We start from the raw sequence: 18,234 nt of genomic DNA on the forward strand, positions 1-18,234 counted from the left end.
GGGGTGACTGATGAAGACAGGGACCTGTCAAGCCCTGCTGAGCTCCACATTTACAGAACCACGAGGTTGGAAAAGACCTTTGAAGTTCAAGTCCAACCCTTCCCATCCTAAGCTAAACCAGATCCCCAAGTACCTCATCTACCCTTTTTTTTTTTTGAACACAAAGGACCCAAAGTGGGCTGAGCCTGTGCAGACTTCCAACCTGAACCACTCTGTGATAAAAACATTGCTATTTATGATCTGCAATTCCCATGGTATTAATTACCCCACACCCAGAAAATCGAACCCTGGTGGCATTTCTAATGAGGGCTGTGAATGTTGGGTTACTGAGGCACATAACGCGTTACCCTTAAAGGCCAAAATTCACCCCAAATTACTGCCTGAAGTAAAGACACCTCAAAGAGAAGACCGGTGTCGACATCCCATGTGCCCCATTTCACATAAGCTTTTTCTGTTGGAGGTGATCCTCAGCTTTGCACAAGCCCTGGGTCCCTGTGACGCAATGAGACAGCCCAGCAGCCCAGGACTTGGGTGAAAATGCTGAGAAGCCAACCCAGAAGCTTTTCTCCCAAGGACTGGGAGTCCATAGCTGTGGATTTAATCAACCTTTCTGAAGGGAACACCAGCTCCAGTCAGTGGAATCTTCCCTCCTCCAGGCAAGAAACCAGCACAGGGCAAATGGTAGAAATATTTTGTCTGTGTTGCATCTTCATGTTTTTTCAACACAGAATTAACTGAAACTCTAGAGAAGCAAACACAGAGTCAAACCTAAGTAGTGCTTTGCTTAGTCCATCTCCTTCCATGCTTTCTACTCTGCATACATAAAAAAGGGGCAAAATGGGCCACAAGCTGAAAGGTCACTGCCAGAATCAACCAGGCAGTACTCAGGGAAGGACCTGCAGCTTCCAACTCCGTTCTCTTGCTCCAGCACAACCTACATCCTTCTCACCTCACAGAGTTGGAAAGAGAGACAGATGTTTTATTACAGCCTTTTCTACACACATAGAAAGTAACAGCAGGTTACTGAGGTGAACATCTGCTTCACCCCAGCCTCAAGACAGCATTTTGTCACGGTCACATGCTGATGCTGAACAGCCAAAAGCAACAGACAAAAGCATCCCCATGGTGCTCTGTGTGCAGAGCAGCAGCTGAGACAGGAATGGTTTCACCTCCCAGACAAATCAGTTCATTTTCTTGCGCTTCCGTTGGCTGTCTGACACCTTCTGCACAGGCAGGGGCAGAGAGAGAGTGCCCAGCTTGTGGTTCTGATCGTTCTCAAGTCCTGGCAGCCCCTTTGCTTTGGAGATCTTCAACCTCATGGCCTTTGCAATGTCCATCATCCTGGAAAATACCAGAGCAATGCTGTGTCAGTGGGGTGCACACGCCTTCTGTACCATGGCACTGCAGACTACCTACAGCCTTCTGCCTCAGGGAAGGGGCCAGCAGGCTCCAGTGGGCAGGATGTGTTCTCTGCATCTCAAGATACCATGGAAACAGAAGCTGAAATCATTTAAAGACTACGAGGCAGATCCTTCTTGGGAAGGATGTCAACAGATCCCAGCCTCCTCTACCCTTTCCTCAACAGCATCCTATGCCCTGTGTTCCCAGCTCAAGTACAGCAGTTAAGAACAAAAGTGACTGTCAACTGCAAAAACAGGTTTAGTTAAAAAACCCCACCCAAGCCACCCCCTCCAAACCAAAACACACCCCAATGGCAAACGCTGACGTTAAACCCACCACTACCCAAAGAATCTGGGGGCAAAATCAGAAGCCACTGCATCAAAGCTGACTACAGAGCATGCCAAACCAAAAGGTGATGAGGGGCTTTGGTAACTTCCAGCCATTTCAGGATGTCAACACTACATCACTCAGCCAGCAACCCCAGGATAGCCCTCAACATGCTTCTCAGCTACAGAGAAGGCAGGGTATGCCTCCACAGCCCTGCCCAGCTGCACGACATCCCAGCCATCCTGCTGAAACAGAGGTGAGCTGGTCTGGAAACACCAATCCTTGGTGTCACCCATAGACCAGGCATGTGGTGGGAGGGCAATAGTGATGAGCAGGCCACCTCACCCCTGCGAGGCAGCAGCAACAAGCTCCTGCTGAGCTCATCTGCTCAGCCAGACAGCAGCAGGCTCCGGCTGACACCTGCTGGGAAACGCAGGTCTTGCAGCAGGTGCCCAGCACTTCTGTATTCTCCTAAAGACAAACACACCCAGAGAATTGCCCCTGGCAGCTAACACAGCGAAGGTGGTCTGCCCCCAGCTTGTTCTGACAGCTGTTTCCAGCCCACTCATGTCCTGGTTTGGCCAGGATAGAGTTAATTTCCTTAATTAACCCTGGCCAAAGGGGTATTCCATACCAACTACCTCATGCTCAGCATAAAGAGGGCTGGTGGGGGGAGGAGCAGGCAGCTCCAGGATAGAGTTTTGGGGACAGCTCTGAGCTGTACAGCCCAAGTTGCATGGTTTGGTGAGGCACTGCGTTGTGTATCACCAGTCTTGTATATTTTGCTATGAAGTCCTGTTATTGGTATTATATCTACCTCTGCCAGTAAACTATCCTTATCCCAGCCTGCAAGACTTGGGTCCCTTGGCTTTTCTTCTCCCAGCCTCTCCCCCATCCTCAATTCTGCCCCCCTGCCCCTTAAAACATAAGCAGTTGCGTGGTGCTCAGCGCTCAGCTGCTACAAACCACAACACATTAACCCTGATGGGGCAAATCTTTATTTCAACTGCTATGATTAGCAGTTCTGCCTACAGCCTCTTGATGCTTTGCTGAAGAATCCCATCACTATGTCAGAAGCAAAGACAATCTCAGCGCCAAGCCCGGAGTGGGTAACTTTCAGGGGCCTGGGGTTCCTCCAGGTGAACACCAACTACATGCACACCTTGCAGCTGGGAGGGAAAACCCCAGCACTTCTGGCTTTCCTGCTGCAGTGCAAACCTGCCTGTGAACAAACAGGACGGCTCACCTGCTCTCGTGCAGCTTCATGTCGTTCTGCAGCACAGTGAGGTCTGTTTGGAAGCTGTTGATGTGCAGAGCCAGTGCGATGGCGTATGCTGTGATTTTAGTCTTCATTGATGCAGAGACCAAGTTCTGTACGCTGCACAGCAGGAGAGAGGAGACAAGACATGGGCATGAACCTAAAGCAAAAGCCCCAGGAGGTACAGACAGAGCTGGAGCCCCAGTTAGGACACACAGCCTCAAAACAAGAGACCTCTGATCACAGGGGCCCAACAGGCTGCGTTGTGCTCGCATACCCGTTCCTGTTCAGAAGTGCAGGCTCCTGGGGTTGTTCACCATTGTGTAGCCTCAACAAAACCAGCTCATGACTTGAGTCTCTTTGGCAGGCTGGAAGATAGCAAAGGGAAGCTGGTTCTGGGGGCATTCAGTGTAACTACCAACAGCACCTCAGATGCAGTCGTGGGGGAGGATCTGACTGCTTGTCACTCACTTGAGCCCTCAGAGCGAGCCTGGTCCACCGGGACTCAACCTCTCTGCCCACGTCCCAGTAACAGCAGCAGTGCAGCTGTGCAGTGGCTGAGCACTGCCTCTTGCAGGGCTGCTGGCTCCTGAGTGCAGGGAAGGCACTCTGGCACGAGTAAGACCCTGCTCACTCTTGCCTGTATTTCACTGCTTCCACTCAAGAGGATGGGTGAAAGCATTTACCCAGGTTTATAACTGCTCAGCTGTACCTAACAGCCTTGTAAGGCTGCAGCCAAGAGCCACCTGCTCAAAGGCACCTCCAGCAGCTGCCCGAGGCTCTCCCTGAAGCAAGACAACACCTGGAACAACACAAGCAGCTCTGACTGCTGTAAAGGACAGTGAGGAAGCTTCCCAGCCTCTCCTCTGGTCAGGGGGCCGTGGCTCCTCCTGGCTGACCTCCACAGCAGGACCAGCCACAACACTAAGCATTGCCACTGCTGGTGGGGCAGGGCTGGGCAAAGCTGCAGTGGAACAGTGTGGATGTCAGCAAAGGGCAGGTAACCCCTGTGAACCTCTACAGTTCTGGCTGTGTAGGTTTCAATGGAGAATCCCAGTCAGTCAGGTCAGGTGTAGGTTCATGTGAAGCACTTGCTGCACTAATTACACTATCTAAGTGCAAACCCAGCACCATTGTTTATCCATTTGACTACTTCTTTCCTGACCCATGCTGGGATGGCAGAAGAGCTGATGCACCCATCTGCCTTGGTTCAGGTGGGTGCTGCCAGCTGCCTGCAGCACAGCAAGTGGCTGCTCTGCCACCCTGGCAGGAGGCTGGGCACACTCTGTGTGCTGACAGAACCACAGGGTGGGCTGGCCTTTGGCAGACAGCCCTGCCTGTCCAGTCAGGAGTCAGAGCTCGCTGTCTAACAGGGGTTACCACCAGCCATGACACAGGTGTCACAGTTTTGCGTGGCTGGGTGCTGGTAGAGAAGGGGGGGCTGCAGAGATGGCTCCTGCAAGAAGCAGCCAGAAGCAGCTCTCTGCAGGCCCCAGAGAGGAAACATCAGCCGATTCAAGGCCAGAGTTGGTGCTGACCAACGCCGAGCCCATCGGCGCTGGGAGAGGAGATCACAGTGAGCAGAGGAAACCCGCAGGCAGCTGCATTCTGCCCCCAGAGAAGGGAGTGAGAGGATGTGAGAGGCTGTGCAGACACCAAGGGCAGGGAGTGGGGGGGAGAAGGCACCCCAGGTGCCAAAGAGAAAGATGCCCCTGAGCCCCTGGAGAGACCCATGGTGGAGCGGGTGTCCCCCCACAGCCCATGGACAAGGCCCAGACCCCCCCTGCAGCCCCTGGAGAGGCCCCAGGCTGGGGCACGGGGAGACAGGAGCTGCTGTGACCCACGCTGCAGCCAGCCCCTGCCAGCACTGGCAGCCCATGGAGAGAGACAGAGACACAGAGATGGGAGAGATACACACTGGAGCAGGTTCCTGGGGGAGGCTGGTGACCCCACAGAGGACTGGGACTGAGGGACACTGTGATTTATTGCTGCCTGCCAGAGCAGTGACCCACGCTGGGGCAGCTGGGGAAGAGCTGAAGCCCCCTGGGAAAGGACTCAGGCTGGAGAAGCTGGTGAAGGACTGTCTGCTGGGGGTGGGACCCCCGGTGCAGCAGGGGCAGGGGGGTGAGGAATGAATCCCCCCCAGCCCAGAAGGACACAAACTTGCAAGGGACTGACCGAAGCCTCAGTCCCCCAGTCCCTGCCCCTCCCTGTGCCACAATGGGGGGAAGAAGGGAGTGAAATCATGACTAGAGTGAAGTCTGCAAGAAGGGAGAGGTGGGGGAAGGTGCTTTGAGACCTGGACTCACTTCTCATTACCCAACTCTGGTTTCACTGGGTGTGCAGTGCAGTTGTAATAAATTGGGTTTTTTCTTGTTCTGCATTGAGTCTGTTTTGCCCCTGACACCAACTGCAGAGTGATCCCTCTCTGTCCCCATCTCAAATCCTAAACCTCCCAATATATATTTTCTCCCCTTTCCAGCTGGAAAGGGGAGTGACAGACTGGCTTTGATGAGCATTTGTCCTCTAGCCAGGGCCAAACCATCTCACCAGGGCAGCTACCAGCATGCTAGTTTGGAAGGTTTCCTGGTAACACGTCTGTGGCCCTTCAAGGTGACCTCTACTGTATCTCTACCTCAAGAATCACAGAATCATATCAAAGCAAACTTAGTTCCTTACCTGCCATTGTTGTAGGTCAGGGATGTAAAATTCTTCATGAGTTTCCTGCTGATAACGTGTGGGCAGTCGGGACCCATCGGATCTAGGGCAGAAAGGGGTGAGAAACACCTACTCATCCTCGTACCGCCCATCTCCAGCCACCACAGCACTCACTGCCTCTGCCCAGGAACACAGAGAACCCAGAAGGTTCCATAAAGGTCTAAAATGCATCCATGTCTGCCTGTACATCTATTTCTTTAATAGATTCCTGCCTTTCAATAGATAGTCCTATTGCAAAATACTATTAAAACTGGAACAGCACTAACCAGTCTTTATCAGCACCATGATTATATTCACATCCTCCCTGACAATGGGATCCTGGGGGCATCAGGAGGAGTGTGGGCAGCAGGTGACAGGAGGGGATCCTCCCCCTCTGCTCTGCCCTGCTCAGGCCCCACTGGAGGGTTGTGTCCAGTGCTGGGCTCCCTGGGATCAACCAGCCAGGGATCTCCTGGAGAGAGTCCAGAGGAGGGACAGAGATGCTGAAGGGCCTGGAGCATCTCCCCTGGGAGGAAAGGCTGAGGGAGCTGGGGCTGTTCAGCCTGGAGAGGAGAAGCCTGAGAGGGGATCTGATCAATGGGGATCAAGAGCTGAAGGGTGGGACCCAGGGGCCATGGGCAGCCTCTGCTCAGTGTCTGTGGGGACAGGACAAGGGGCGATGGGCTCAAGTTGGAGCCCAGGGAGTTCCCCCCAGTGTGGGGAAGAACTTCTTGCCAGTGAGGGTGAGGGAGCCCTGGGACAGGCTGCCCAGGGGGTGTGGAGTCTCCTTCTCTGGAGAGATTCCAGCCCTGACCTGTCCTAGGGACCCTGCTTGGGCAGGGGTGGGACCCCATGGACTCTGGGGGTCTCTTCCAACCCCTACAGCTCTGTGATCCTATGACTAAGTCCTATAGGGTGACTCCTCTGCCTCCAGTGATGGAGGTCGGCATGCTGCTTCCTCCTCCCTCGGCCCCCTGCCACTGAAAATGCTCACAATGACATTTTCAACACCTACAAGGAGACCCTACACCTACACAGGTCCTGTGGAAGATCAGAAGTCTCAAGAACCTCAACAGGAAGATGTTTTTGTGCAGTGCTTTTGAGAACAGCAGTTCCTGCCATCTGAAAAGCAAGACCGTGAAGACAACAGAGGGATGACTGCTGTGATCCACACATGAAGCACAGGATGACAAACACATCCTTGATTGTCAAGAACACAAAGACATATCAAGGATGTGTTGTTTACTGTATGCCTCCAGCACCTGGAATACTGAGGCTGGAAGAGGGAAGATAACTGACTGTTCTCAGCCTCTTGATGAAGTGTTTCTAAGTGTGGAATTACTTACAAACCAGAAACAACAACCTCAGGGTTTGCAGTCTAAGCTACCCTGGCTACTACAGAGGATCTCATGTTGCCATCCTGACCCATGGCAGTTACGAAGGGAATGAGAAGGGCTAGACACACACCTCCTGGCAGATGGAGACCTAACAGCCCTCAGCACCATGCAGATCATCAACCTCAGCATAAAACAGGCAGAAAGCAACTGCTACAGCTGGCTGTTTGACCACATGGCTCATTCTTGACAGCTTTACTGTTTTCCACCACAGGATTACAAATCAAGTCTCAGCAGATGACTAAAAGCAGAGGAAGTGAAAACTCTTACGCTTCTTCTTGATCACTTTCAGGTGGCTGAACTTAATAAGGGTGTCCAGGAACCAGAGGCATCGGGCTTTGTGATCCCTGCTCCTCTCATCAGCAGACAGGAACTTCAGCTCCTCTAAAACAAAGGAGCAGTGGCTGAAAGACAGATAGGGGGGGATGAGGCTCAGAGAACCAGGAACCAGTTTACACTTCAGAAGTGCAGGCCACACCTGTAATTCAACGCTCACCTGTTTGAGGAGCATTCCCAGGACACCTACCAAGGCTGCTTTGTGAGCACACTGTCTGTCAGTGCTTTCAGCCCCACAGTATGAAGGCTCAACAGCTCCAAGTACACATCTACATCACTTGCCAAGCCACAGCAACTTCCACAGCAAGTCAGCGCTTGCCTGGGACACTGCCCAGCCACAGACATACCATGCTCAGCCCAGCTCTGCCATCCCCCTTCTGGGAACCTGCCTTCAGACCCCAGTTGGGCTTTCTCCACTCTTCCTCTGTAGTCAGTTCCCCAAAGGGCAGCCGTGCTTCTGTGCACACAACTCTCTCAACCTGTAAGACTATGACCCACGTTCCCCAAGGTAGATGTTGCTCAGCCATGCTTGGCTCAGACATCCTCCCTCTGCTCTGAAAAGATCAGTCTGCCCACTGTGGAGCTCGCAGCACTAGCCACACTGCCCCAGAGAAATACGACTCAGTTTTGCAGGGCTGACCTTGACTGTTACCTTCCTTCAGCTTTAATCCACTCCCCCTTGGCAGGACAAGGGGGGCAATGGATTAAAGCTAAAGGAAGGAAGATTTAGATTAGGTATCAGAGGGAAACTTCTTTGCAGAGAGAGTGGTAAGGGGCTGGAAGGGGCTGCCCAGAGAGGGGGTGGGTGCCCCGTCCCTGGGGGTGCTCAAGGCCAGGTTGGCTGGGGCCCTGGGCAGCCTTGTGTAGCTCCAGGCCTGGAGGTTGGTGTCCCTGCCTGTGGCAGGGGGTTGGAGCTCTGGGACCCTTGGGGTCCCTTCCAGCCTGTGACAAGGCTGCTGCCAGCAGCATTACCTTCTCTCCTCCGTCCTCTTGGTGATTTCTTCTGGAGTGATACTCACAAACACCACTGCTGGAGCCCGCAACGCTTCATACTCTGCTGGGGACAGAACTGGGGGGATTTTAAAGAAAAGAACACAAATGCCTTTGTTCTGCCTTCTGATCTGAACAGCCTGTGGTGAGGTAAGCGTTATCCACCCCTGCTTCAGGACATGTGGGGCAGGGAAAGGAAATGATGAATAGGTGGACAGTGACAAACTGAGGAAGCTGGCCAGCAAGAGATGTCTCTGAAGGACTGTGGTTTGACCACAGGGCCCTTCTCCTGCATGGCTGACCTCACTACTACTCCCCCAGGGAGGCACAGCTTCCTGATCTCTGTAGGAAAGAGGCAGGACAAGGAACTTGCAGGCTCAAAGACCTGAATACTGCATATCCCTGCTCTCAGCTTTCAGTCTGTGAGGGGGGCAAGGCTCAGCTCATTCACACGCCTGGCAGTACTCCCTCCAACCTGCCAGACCACTGACATCAAGGCTTACAAGCATGGGAACCCACTCTGCTGCAGAAAAGGATACTATCCTCAAACTTGTAAACGTCCTCTGGTTTGTCAGCATCTTCGTTACACGGTGGGAGGAAGACAGAGATGTTCTGTGTGTCATCTTGGGCCACGTCCTGGATCAAAGCTTGGGAGGGAAGCAGGGGAAAAAAAGAGAGGATTTGGACCATGCACAGAAAGGGAGAACGTGCCCACCCCTCAAATCCTTCCCTTAAGCATGTCTCTTTGATGGTGGTTCCTGGGGCAATGCCAGGCGAGTCACAGCTTGACCTCTCAAAGTTTAACACTCCAGTTCATCTCACAGGGGACAGCAGTAAGGACAAGGGTACAGCTCTGCCCTGTTTGGCTTCCCTACTGCCACGTGCAGGTGTTGGCTGTACAGGGAGCACTCCAGCAGGCACAAAAAGGCCGAGAGCTTGTGATGTCCTTGCTATACCTTGAGTATGCTGGGGTTCTGACTGGTGTCTTGGCCTCTGCCAAGAACTTCACAGTCCCTGTAATTTAGAAAAGCCACTCCAAACTAGAGGAACGCCTAGGAAAGGAGTGCACTGAGACCAGCTGGCTGCTGGTGCCACCCCTCTTGCCTGCAGGGTGGCCAGAACATGGCTGTGACACCCTGGGTTCCACTTGGCACAAAGCAGTTCTGAGAGCACAGTCAGCACCTAACCTAGAGCAGCTCTAGGGAGGTTCTAGGTTAGAACCTGTTCTAGGTTAGATGCTGACTGTGAGACAGGTTATGTCATCAACAGACGTGTCTCTCCATGAAGCTCAGAATCCCAGAAGCACTGGTGGCAAGGGGCTGTGGAGCTCTCCAGTCCACCCTCCTGCTCTGAGTAGGACTGTCTACAGCACTAGATGAGGGTAGCCCTGGCTCTGTCCCACCAAGGATTGGAAACCCCTGAGGATGGTGGCTTTGCACCTCTTTGTGACCTGTTCCAGGGCTGCTACACTACTCTCCAAGGCAAGAAGGGCCCCCCACTCTCTAAATTGGACCGCTCAAGGTCCAAGGACCATTGCAAAATTATGCTGCTGACCCTGGTTGTCACTGCTGAGAAGGGCTTGTCTCTGACTACCCTTCAGGCAGATGCTGTGAGATCCTCCCTGGCCTCCAGACTAACCAAGCCCAGCTCCCTAAGCCTCTTCCTGGTGTGCTGCAGGTCCCTGCCCATTCCTGTTGCCTGCCATGCTGCCTGTCATTTCTCCACCTCCTCCTGGATCAGGGCAGGGGCAGGACACAGGCCAGAAACCTACTACAAATGCAGCCCTCAGTCGCAAGGTTAGCAGCTCTCCTGGAAACATCACCCCAGTGCTGTTTTTGAGAACAAATGAACCTCCCCTGCAGCAGTGACACTAACTATGGCCAGAGCAGACTCCTCTTTGCTGCAGGCTCCCCTGTAGCAAAGCCTCAGTCCACCCTGGCTCACAGGAGCACTGGGGGTGGCACTCAGTGGGGCATGGGACACCTTCCACAGACATGCCACTGTGACAGCAGGGTACAGCATTTCGGTTCAGATCAGGTGAATACACTGCCTTTATCCCTGCAGAGTGATATCCAGGGGCTCACAGAGAAGCTCCCAACAACGGACAGGGATGGACCTTGATGCCACAGGGACCCTCCCTCATCCAGGGAACTCCCACACCATGTCTAGCAGCATCAGAAGGAAGCAGTTCCTCTTCCAACAGGAAGACCTGTGAGTTCCTCCACATGTGTCTATCAGCTGTGAGACCAGCTGCTTCCTTGGTCAACATTCTGAGGCAGTATTCTCACCTGTTACACCCTTTGCATCTATGATGTTTGCTGCTGCTCTTGTCACAGCAGTGTTCAGGATATCACTGCCCACTGCGTTCATCCGCCGAGAGTTCAGGGCTCGCTTCTGCTTGCTGGTGCCAAAGGCCTCAATGCACAGCTCCATCTGTGACAGAGAGACAGGAAGCACAACACAGTGCTGAGCTGAAGGCACTTCCCATCGAAGAGGAAAAGTCAGCTACCCATCACTTCTTCCACAGTCACAGTCTCTCTAAGAGCACCACACTGGACACGACCCAACCACACCCATCTGTGAGGGGACAGGAAGGAACTGGGACTGTACCCGAGTCTGAAATAATGACAGTACTGCCCAGATCGATCTCCATGGCACAGAGCATGCACCAAACCCAGGCAGGTTTACCCTGCAGTACACCAAACACCCCAGTCTCAGACAAGCATCACCTGCCACTCTCAGTCAGATAATCACAGAATATGATACAGAATCACAGAGCTATAGGGACTGGAAGGGCCTCCCAGAGCCCACGGGGTCCCACCCCTGCCCAAGCAGGGTCCCTAGGACAGGTCAGGGCTGGAATCTCTCCAGAGAAGGAGACTCCACACCCCCTGGGCAGCCTGTCCCAGGGCTCCCTCACCGGCAAGAAGTTCTTCCCCACATTGGGGGGAACTCCCTGGGCTCCAACTTGAGCCCATCGCCCCTTGTCCTGTCCCCACAGACACTGAGCAGAGGCTGCCCATGGCCCCTGGGTCCCACCCTTCAGCTCTTGATCCCCATTGATCAGATCCCCTCTCAGGCTTCTCCTCTGCAGGCTGAACAGCCCCAGCTCCCTCAGCCTTTCCCCGTAGGAGAGATGCTCCAGGCTTCAACTTTACCTTTTCCCTGTAGGATTTATTCTCATAATCCTTTGTGTCATCAGGTATTAAGTTATCTATGAAAGAACAGAAGTTAACAGGCTTTGCTTGCAGCATCCAGGGCCACATTCAATACTCTGTATCCCTTTAGCTCTATCCCACTGCTGAAAGACTTGGCACAACGCTTTAAGATGCCCTGCATGGGACTTTGTCAATTAAAAGACACACTGAATGTAAGGGCACACACATAGCAATAAAAGAAAAGGAAAAAAAGCAGGCCAATTTCTGTTACAAATGCAGAAATTGCAATAATTGAGAATTTCTGTTGGGATGGGGATTTTAAGGACATTAGCACAGGGGCTGCAGCAACACCCAGGTCCTGCTGCAGAGGCAAAAAATAACCTGCTGAATCATAGAATCCCAGCCTGGTCTGGGTTGGAAGGGACCCCAAGGGTCCCAGAGCTCCAACCCCCTGCCACAGGCAGGGACACCAACCTCCAGGCCTGGAGCTACACAAGGCTGCCCAGGGCCCCAGCCAACCTGGCCTGGAACACCCCCAGGGACGGGGCACCCACCCCCTCTCTGGGCAGCCCCTGCCAGCCCCTCACCACTCTCTCTGCAAAGAACTTCCCCACAGTCTCTCCTCTCCCCCTTCCCTCCTCCAGCTTCACTCCAGCCCCCTTGTCCTGCCAGTCTCTGCCCTTTAACAAGCCCATTCCCCTCCTGTTCCTGGGGTCCCTTCAGGGACGGGGAGGCTGCAGTGAGGTCCCCTCACAGCCTTCTCTTCTCCAGGCTGACCCAGCCCAGCTCCCTCAGCCTCTCTCCATAGGTAGGGGAGCTGCTCCAGCCCTCTGAGCATCCCCGGGGCTCCTCTGACCCCTCTCCACCAGCCCCACATCTTCCTTGTATTGAAAGTCCATATGCCTTGGGTTATGCTCCTGGGTTCAGTATCAAAAAGCAGTTCTGCTGAAGAAGAGCTCTTTTGCTTTCCAGTGATACAGTCTCTTGGCCTGGCAATTTCCAGGCTTCCCTCAGCAGAGCATACCTAGACAGGGCTGCACTCATTCTGAGCAGTGAGAGCTTTGGGACTGACTCAGCTCTTCCACCCTCCCACCTGCAATGCTCTCTGCTTAACCTTCACCCTATATTTCACCTTGCTTGCTTCCCTCTCTGTTTTTGGCATCGTGTGATGCCTTAAAGGAAGGTTCAATGTATCCTCCTTCCTCCACAAAGCAGAAATGAGAAGAGCAAGCTGCCAGAGAGACAGAAGAGCACTGCCATCAGCAAGGGAGCAGTCAAAGCTGAAGGCAGACACAGACCCAGTATGCAGTGACGGGTGCTGGGGTCAAGCCAGCTGTCTTCCTACCTGAGAGCAAGGGCTGCATGTTGAATATTTCAGCGTTGTACACATCCATTTGCCCAGAGTCCTTGTCTAACACACCAACAAAATACCTGGGAAGAAGAGGGGCAGGCAGTTAGTGAGAGGCAGGCACAGAGCCATGTGTATTCCCTGTCCCCTACTGCTTCTTCCACCTCACAAATACAAGACATACAACTATGTACATAATACACATGGACTTGTTGATCTAAATAAATGCCAGAGTTTTAAGACAACCAAAGCAGCTCCAGAAATGCAGAAAGACTCTGTGGCAGAGTGCTAATTGCCATTAGCTTTTGGGTTTTTAGTGCATCGAGATCCACATTTTCTCAGTGCTTCTATGCAATATCCTATGTTTTGGGCTTCTGTGGCAAGGTTTTTGGTACCCAGGAACTGCAGGGGTGGCTTCTGAGTAGCTCATAGAAGCCTCCCCAAGGTCCACCACAGCCAACACCAGTCAGCTCCAAGATGGACCTGCCACTACCAAGGCTGAGAGCATCATCTGTGGGAACACAGTTAAGAAGAAAGCCAGCAGGTCAGGAGCAGTTTTTGCAGCCAGAGAGAGATGTGAGAGAGTCACCTTTGCAGACAGCAAGGTCAGTGCAGGAGCTGCTTCTGGCACTGGAGCAGCCCTTGCCCTGCAGCAGCCCAGCGCCAGGCAGGACGTGTCCCTGCAGCCCACGGGGCAGAGCACAGGTCCCACCCGCAGCCCACGAAGGGCCCCAGCGTGGGGCAGGTGGAGACACCTGAAGGATGCTCTGAGCCGCGGAAAGCCCGTGCTGGAGCCAGCTCCTGGCAGGCCCTGCAGCCCGTGGGGAGAGGGGCCCGCGCTGGAGCAGGGGAGGGGTGGGGGGAGTCCTCCCCTGGGGAGGAAGGAACGGCAGAGACAGTGTGATGAACTGACCCCAGCCCCACTCCTCATCCCCCTGTGACTCTGGGGGTGAGGAGGGAGAGAAATTCAGAATAAAATCCAGCCTTGGAAGGAGGGAAGGGTGGGGGGAGGTGTTTTAAGCTTTGGTTTAATTTCTCTTGACTTTGTTTTGTTTGGTAATAGATGACATTCATTTTCTAAGTTGAGTCCGTTTTGCCCATGAGGGTAATTGCTGAGTGATCTCTCCCTGTCCTGATCCTGACCAACAAGCCTCTTGTATCTTCTCTTTCCCCTCCAGCTGAGGTGGGGGAATGACAGAGCAGCTTGTGGGGCACCTGGCCTCCAGCCAGCGTCAGTCAACCATGCTCTGGTTTCCCCATGGCTGATTGTCTGTTTAGGAGGAGTCACTTTAAGTCCTCAGAGGTTCTCAGGAGTGTGGCTTTGCAAACTATTAATATCAGCTAATTTCTCTTGGGTAAATTCCTTTTCATCCCCCATTTCAGAAGGGCAAGCCCAAGCAGTGTGTGCTGCTCCTCAGCAAAGGAGAAAAGAAACACCTTTGGCTATAACAAGGCAAGGTTATTTCACACTGACTCTCCACCCATTTGGTGGCTCTCTTAGGAGGAGGAGGAGATCCCACACATGATACTTCCCAGGCAGCCAGTAGGTTCTGCCCTGCTGCTACAAAGGTCACACTCTGAAACCAGGACCAGTAAGAGCTGGTGAATTCACCAGTGCTTCCTCTACACTGCCTGGCACAGCCAGCATCGTGCTGTGGCTCTGAAGTCAAATGGCAATTAATGACCCAGGGGCTTCCTGGGCAGCAGCAGATGATCTTAGTGATTTCTTAATATTTACTTTATTTAATCTTTTAATTTACTTCATTTACTTAATAATCATAGGGGTTGGAAGGGACCTGGAGAGATCATCAGGTCCAACCCCTCTGCTAAAGCAGCTCCCCAGCACATATCACTCAGACAGGTGTCCAGGCAGGGCTGGAATCTCTCCAGAGAAGGAGACTCCACACCCCCTGGGCAGCCTGTCCCAGGGCTCCCTCACCCTCACTGGGGAAAAGTTCTTCCCCACGTTGGTGCAGAACTCCCTGTGCTCCAACTTGCAGCCACTGCCCCTTGTTCTGTCCCCACAGACACTGAAAAGGGGCTGGCTGATTCCCCCTGCATCCCCTGCTTCAGATAATGATAAACTTTAATTACGTCCCACCTTACTCTTCTCTTCTCAAGGCTGAACAGCCCCAGCTCCCTCAGCCTTTCCTCCCAGGGGAGATGCTCCAGGCCCTTCATCCCCTTCGCAGCCTCCTCTGGACTCTCTCCAGGAGATCCCTGGCTGTTGGATCCCAGGGAGCCCAGCACTGGACACAACACTCCAGGTGGGGCCTGAGCAGGGCAGAGCAGAGGGGGAGGATCCCCTCCTGTCACCTGCTGCCCACACTCCTCCTGATGCCCCCAGCATCCCATTGTCTCTCTCAGCCCCAGGGCACACTGCTGGCTCATGGCCACCCTGTCACCCACCAGCACCCCCAGGTCCTTCTCCACAGAGCTCCTCTCCAGCAGGTCACCCCCAGCCTGTCCTGATTCCAGCAGTTATTCCTTCCCAGGTGCCAGACTCTCCACTTGCTTTTGTTAAACCTCATCTGGTTTCTCCCTGCCCAGCTCTCCAGCCTGGCCAGGTCTCTCTGGATGGCAGCGCAGTGTCCCTGCCTGTCAGTCACTCCTACCTCAAACCATCTCCTCACCCCTTCCTTCACAAGGCCTTTTCCAATAACCTCTACCTGAATGTACTGTCACCACTTCCAAAGAGCTGTCCTGTGCAAACACCACAGCTGCCAGGCGCCGAGTATCCTGCCAAAATCCTCTGGATTCAAATCCCAGCTTTGGTGGGAACTCTGTATTTGAGCAATTCCTCTACTTCCACCTCCACATCCCTGTCCCAGTTCTGCCAGCAACCCATACCTGCACAGGGAGTTTGTGGGCCTGCTGCTGAAGTTATTCCCCACGTAGGAAAGTCTTTCAGTTTCTGAGACCTGAAAAACAAAGAGAAATTACTTGAATGCACAGCTGAGAGAAACCTTCTCTGCATCTGCTTTATTTTCTCTGGTGCCACAGAGCTTTGTATGCCCAGGCATCAGACACCAGCTGCACACAGGAATCACAGCATGTGAGGGGGTGGAAAGGATGTCAAAAGATCATCCCCTCCAACCACCCCACCAGAGCAGGCTCACCTAGCTCAGGTCACACAGGAACACATCCAGGCAGGTTTGAATGCCTCCAGAGAAGGAGACTCACAGCCTCTCTGGGCAGCCTGTCCCAGGGCCCCACCACCCTCACAGTGACAAAGATTTTCCTTATGTTCACATGGAAACTCACGGAAAACTTCACTTTGCCCATTTTGCCTCTATTTTGCAGACATTTCTTGAGGATCACCCATGATACATAATTCTACCTCAGCTTCCACAAGTCCAGAAGATGAGGGACCAGAGCAGCAATTCAGAGTCAGTGTGGCAAACGTGGGTGTCACCAGTGAGTAGTGAAGAGGGACCAAGCCTCTCTATGATAGTATTCCAAGGCTTTATTGTCCTTCACACAGCTGCTCAAAGCCTCTCTAAGCTTCCAGACAGGACAAACCTTACAAGACTGGGCCAGAGGACACACTGGGCACAGCCACCATTGTATGTAATGGGAACTAAGCTCAAAACATATCTTTCAAGGATCTATTTCAAGCTGTAGCACTGCCAAAGGACTGTAACTCACTGGCTTCAAAAAACAAATCTCACACTACTGGGAATGGCCCAGGCATGTAAAGACCTTTACTGAGAGGGGGGTCGGCCGCTGGCACAGGCTCCCCAGGGAAGGGGTCACAGCCCCGAGCGGGGCTGAGGGCAAGAAGTGGCTGGACAAGGCCCTCAGTGCAGCTCTGACTGGGCTGGGACTGTGTGGAGCCAGGAGTTGGGCTCCATGGGCCTTATGGGTGCCTTCCAGCCCAGGAGATCCTATGGTCCTATGCTTCAATGAGTTTGTGTCTGCACTTCCCCTGAGGATTTCTGGCTGAAAACTCACACTGTTCTTGAGTGAAAGGAGCGTGCAAGCACCTGTGAAACTGAACAGGAGCAGCAGAAAGCACCTCATCACCTCAAGCTCAGCTCTCTCTTCACAGAAAGAGACAAGTGTGTCCTTAGAGGGTATTTCAAAAACATCAGTAAAACCAACTTCAGAATTCACAGTGTAAACAGAATCACAAGGCTGGAAAAGATTAAGCTCATCAAGTCCAGCTATTCCCATCCTGAGCTAAACCAGATCCCTGAGCACCTCATCTCCCCCCTGTTAAACACCCCCAGGGCTGGGGACTCAGCCCCCTCCCTGGGCAGCCTGGGCCAGGCCCTGACAGCTCTGCCAGGGAAGAACTTTCCCCTCACATCTGACCTTCCCAGGGGGACGTTTTTTACAAAAAGAGTGGTGAGGGGCTGGAAGGGGCTGCCCAGAGAGGGGGTGGGTGCCCCATCCCTGGGGGTGTCCAAGGCCAGGTTGGATGGGGCCCTGGGCAGCCTTGTGTAGCTCCAGGCCTGGAGGTTGGTGTCCCTGCCTGTGGCAGGGGGTTGGAGCTCTGGGACCCTCGGGGTCCCTCCCAACCCATCCCAGTCTGTGATGATCTCTAACGGCGGCGGCAGCACCGCGGTCTCCAGACGCGCCGCTAAGCCCCGGGCGAGGCGAGTGCGGGCGGGAGGGCGGCGTCAGAGCTGCCGCCGCGGCCTCGAGTCCCCAGGCCGCAGCCACGAGGGCCGGCGGCCGGCACGCTGCCCGGGCGGGCCCTTACCAGGATCCTGCGGTGCTTCTTGCGGGGATGGGCCCTGTCCTTGCTGCGGTACACGGTGAAGCGCACGGAGCCGGGTCGCTGCAGCCTGCCATTGGCGAACCGCACTGCGAGGCGCGGGGAGAGCCCGTCAGCCCGGGCGGCGGCCCCTGCCCCGCGGCCCCGCTCCCGCCCGCCTCGCCCCGTCCTCACCCAGCATGGCCGGCTGCTCCGCATGCGGGTCCCCGCGGTAGCGCCAGGTCGCGGCGGGGACGGCCATGGCGAGGGGCGGCGAGAGGCGCAGCCGCCCGCGGGGGCTCGACACGGCGCCCGGGCACCCGCGGCGGGTGGCGGCCCGCTGCGCCCGCCGCTGCTCCCGGGGCCGGGTTCGGGGCCGCCGCTGCTCCCGGGGCCGGGGCCGCCGCTGCTCCCGGGGCCGGGGCCGCCGCTGCTCCCGGGGCCGGGCCTGCCGCTGCTCCCGCTCGGCCGCTCTCCCCCGCCGGGCCCGCTCCGCCGCCGCCGCTCCACGCGCTCCCTGAGGCGCGGGACTCGCCCAATCACGGCCGCGCGTACTACAGGGTGAGGGGGAGGGCGGTGGGAACGACGGTGAGTACGCCACTTGATAATAACGAGACCCCTGA

General features: G+C 54.5%; 1 protein-coding gene across 1 annotated transcript; it reads right to left on the reverse strand.

Annotated features, from left to right (window-relative positions):
* Nucleotides 1–796: 796 nt before the first annotated feature.
* POLR1E (RNA polymerase I subunit E) lies at nt 797–17,900 on the reverse strand. The gene is made up of 12 exons (XM_084278703.1): nt 17,807–17,900; nt 17,618–17,721; nt 15,760–15,830; nt 12,907–12,992; nt 11,562–11,617; nt 10,692–10,836; nt 8,943–9,050; nt 8,386–8,482; nt 7,348–7,481; nt 5,666–5,747; nt 2,975–3,106; nt 797–1,341 (listed from the first exon to the last, which is right to left on the reverse strand). The coding sequence occupies exons 1-12, from the start codon at nt 17,871–17,873 to the stop codon at nt 1,182–1,184; spliced, it is 1,242 nt and encodes a 413-aa protein (XP_084134829.1). The 5' UTR covers nt 17,874–17,900; the 3' UTR covers nt 797–1,181.
* Between the last annotated feature and the right edge of the window lie 334 nt (nt 17,901–18,234).

Source organism: Gallinula chloropus, assembly GCF_964237585.1.
Source record: "Gallinula chloropus genome assembly, chromosome: Z".
Taxonomy (NCBI): domain Eukaryota; kingdom Metazoa; phylum Chordata; class Aves; order Gruiformes; family Rallidae; genus Gallinula; species Gallinula chloropus.

Coding starts and splice junctions, on each gene's coding strand:
- POLR1E (XM_084278703.1), bottom strand. CDS start 17,873: ATGGCCGTCCCCGCCGCGACCTGGCGCTACCGCGGGGACCCGCATGCG. Junction 9,051..10,691: donor AGATGCAAAGGGTGTAACAG/GTGAGAATACTG, acceptor TTCCCTCCCAAG/CTTTGATCCAGGACGTGGCC. Junction 5,748..7,347: donor GAAAGTGATCAAGAAGAAGC/GTAAGAGTTTTC, acceptor TTTCTGCCCTAG/ATCCGATGGGTCCCGACTGC.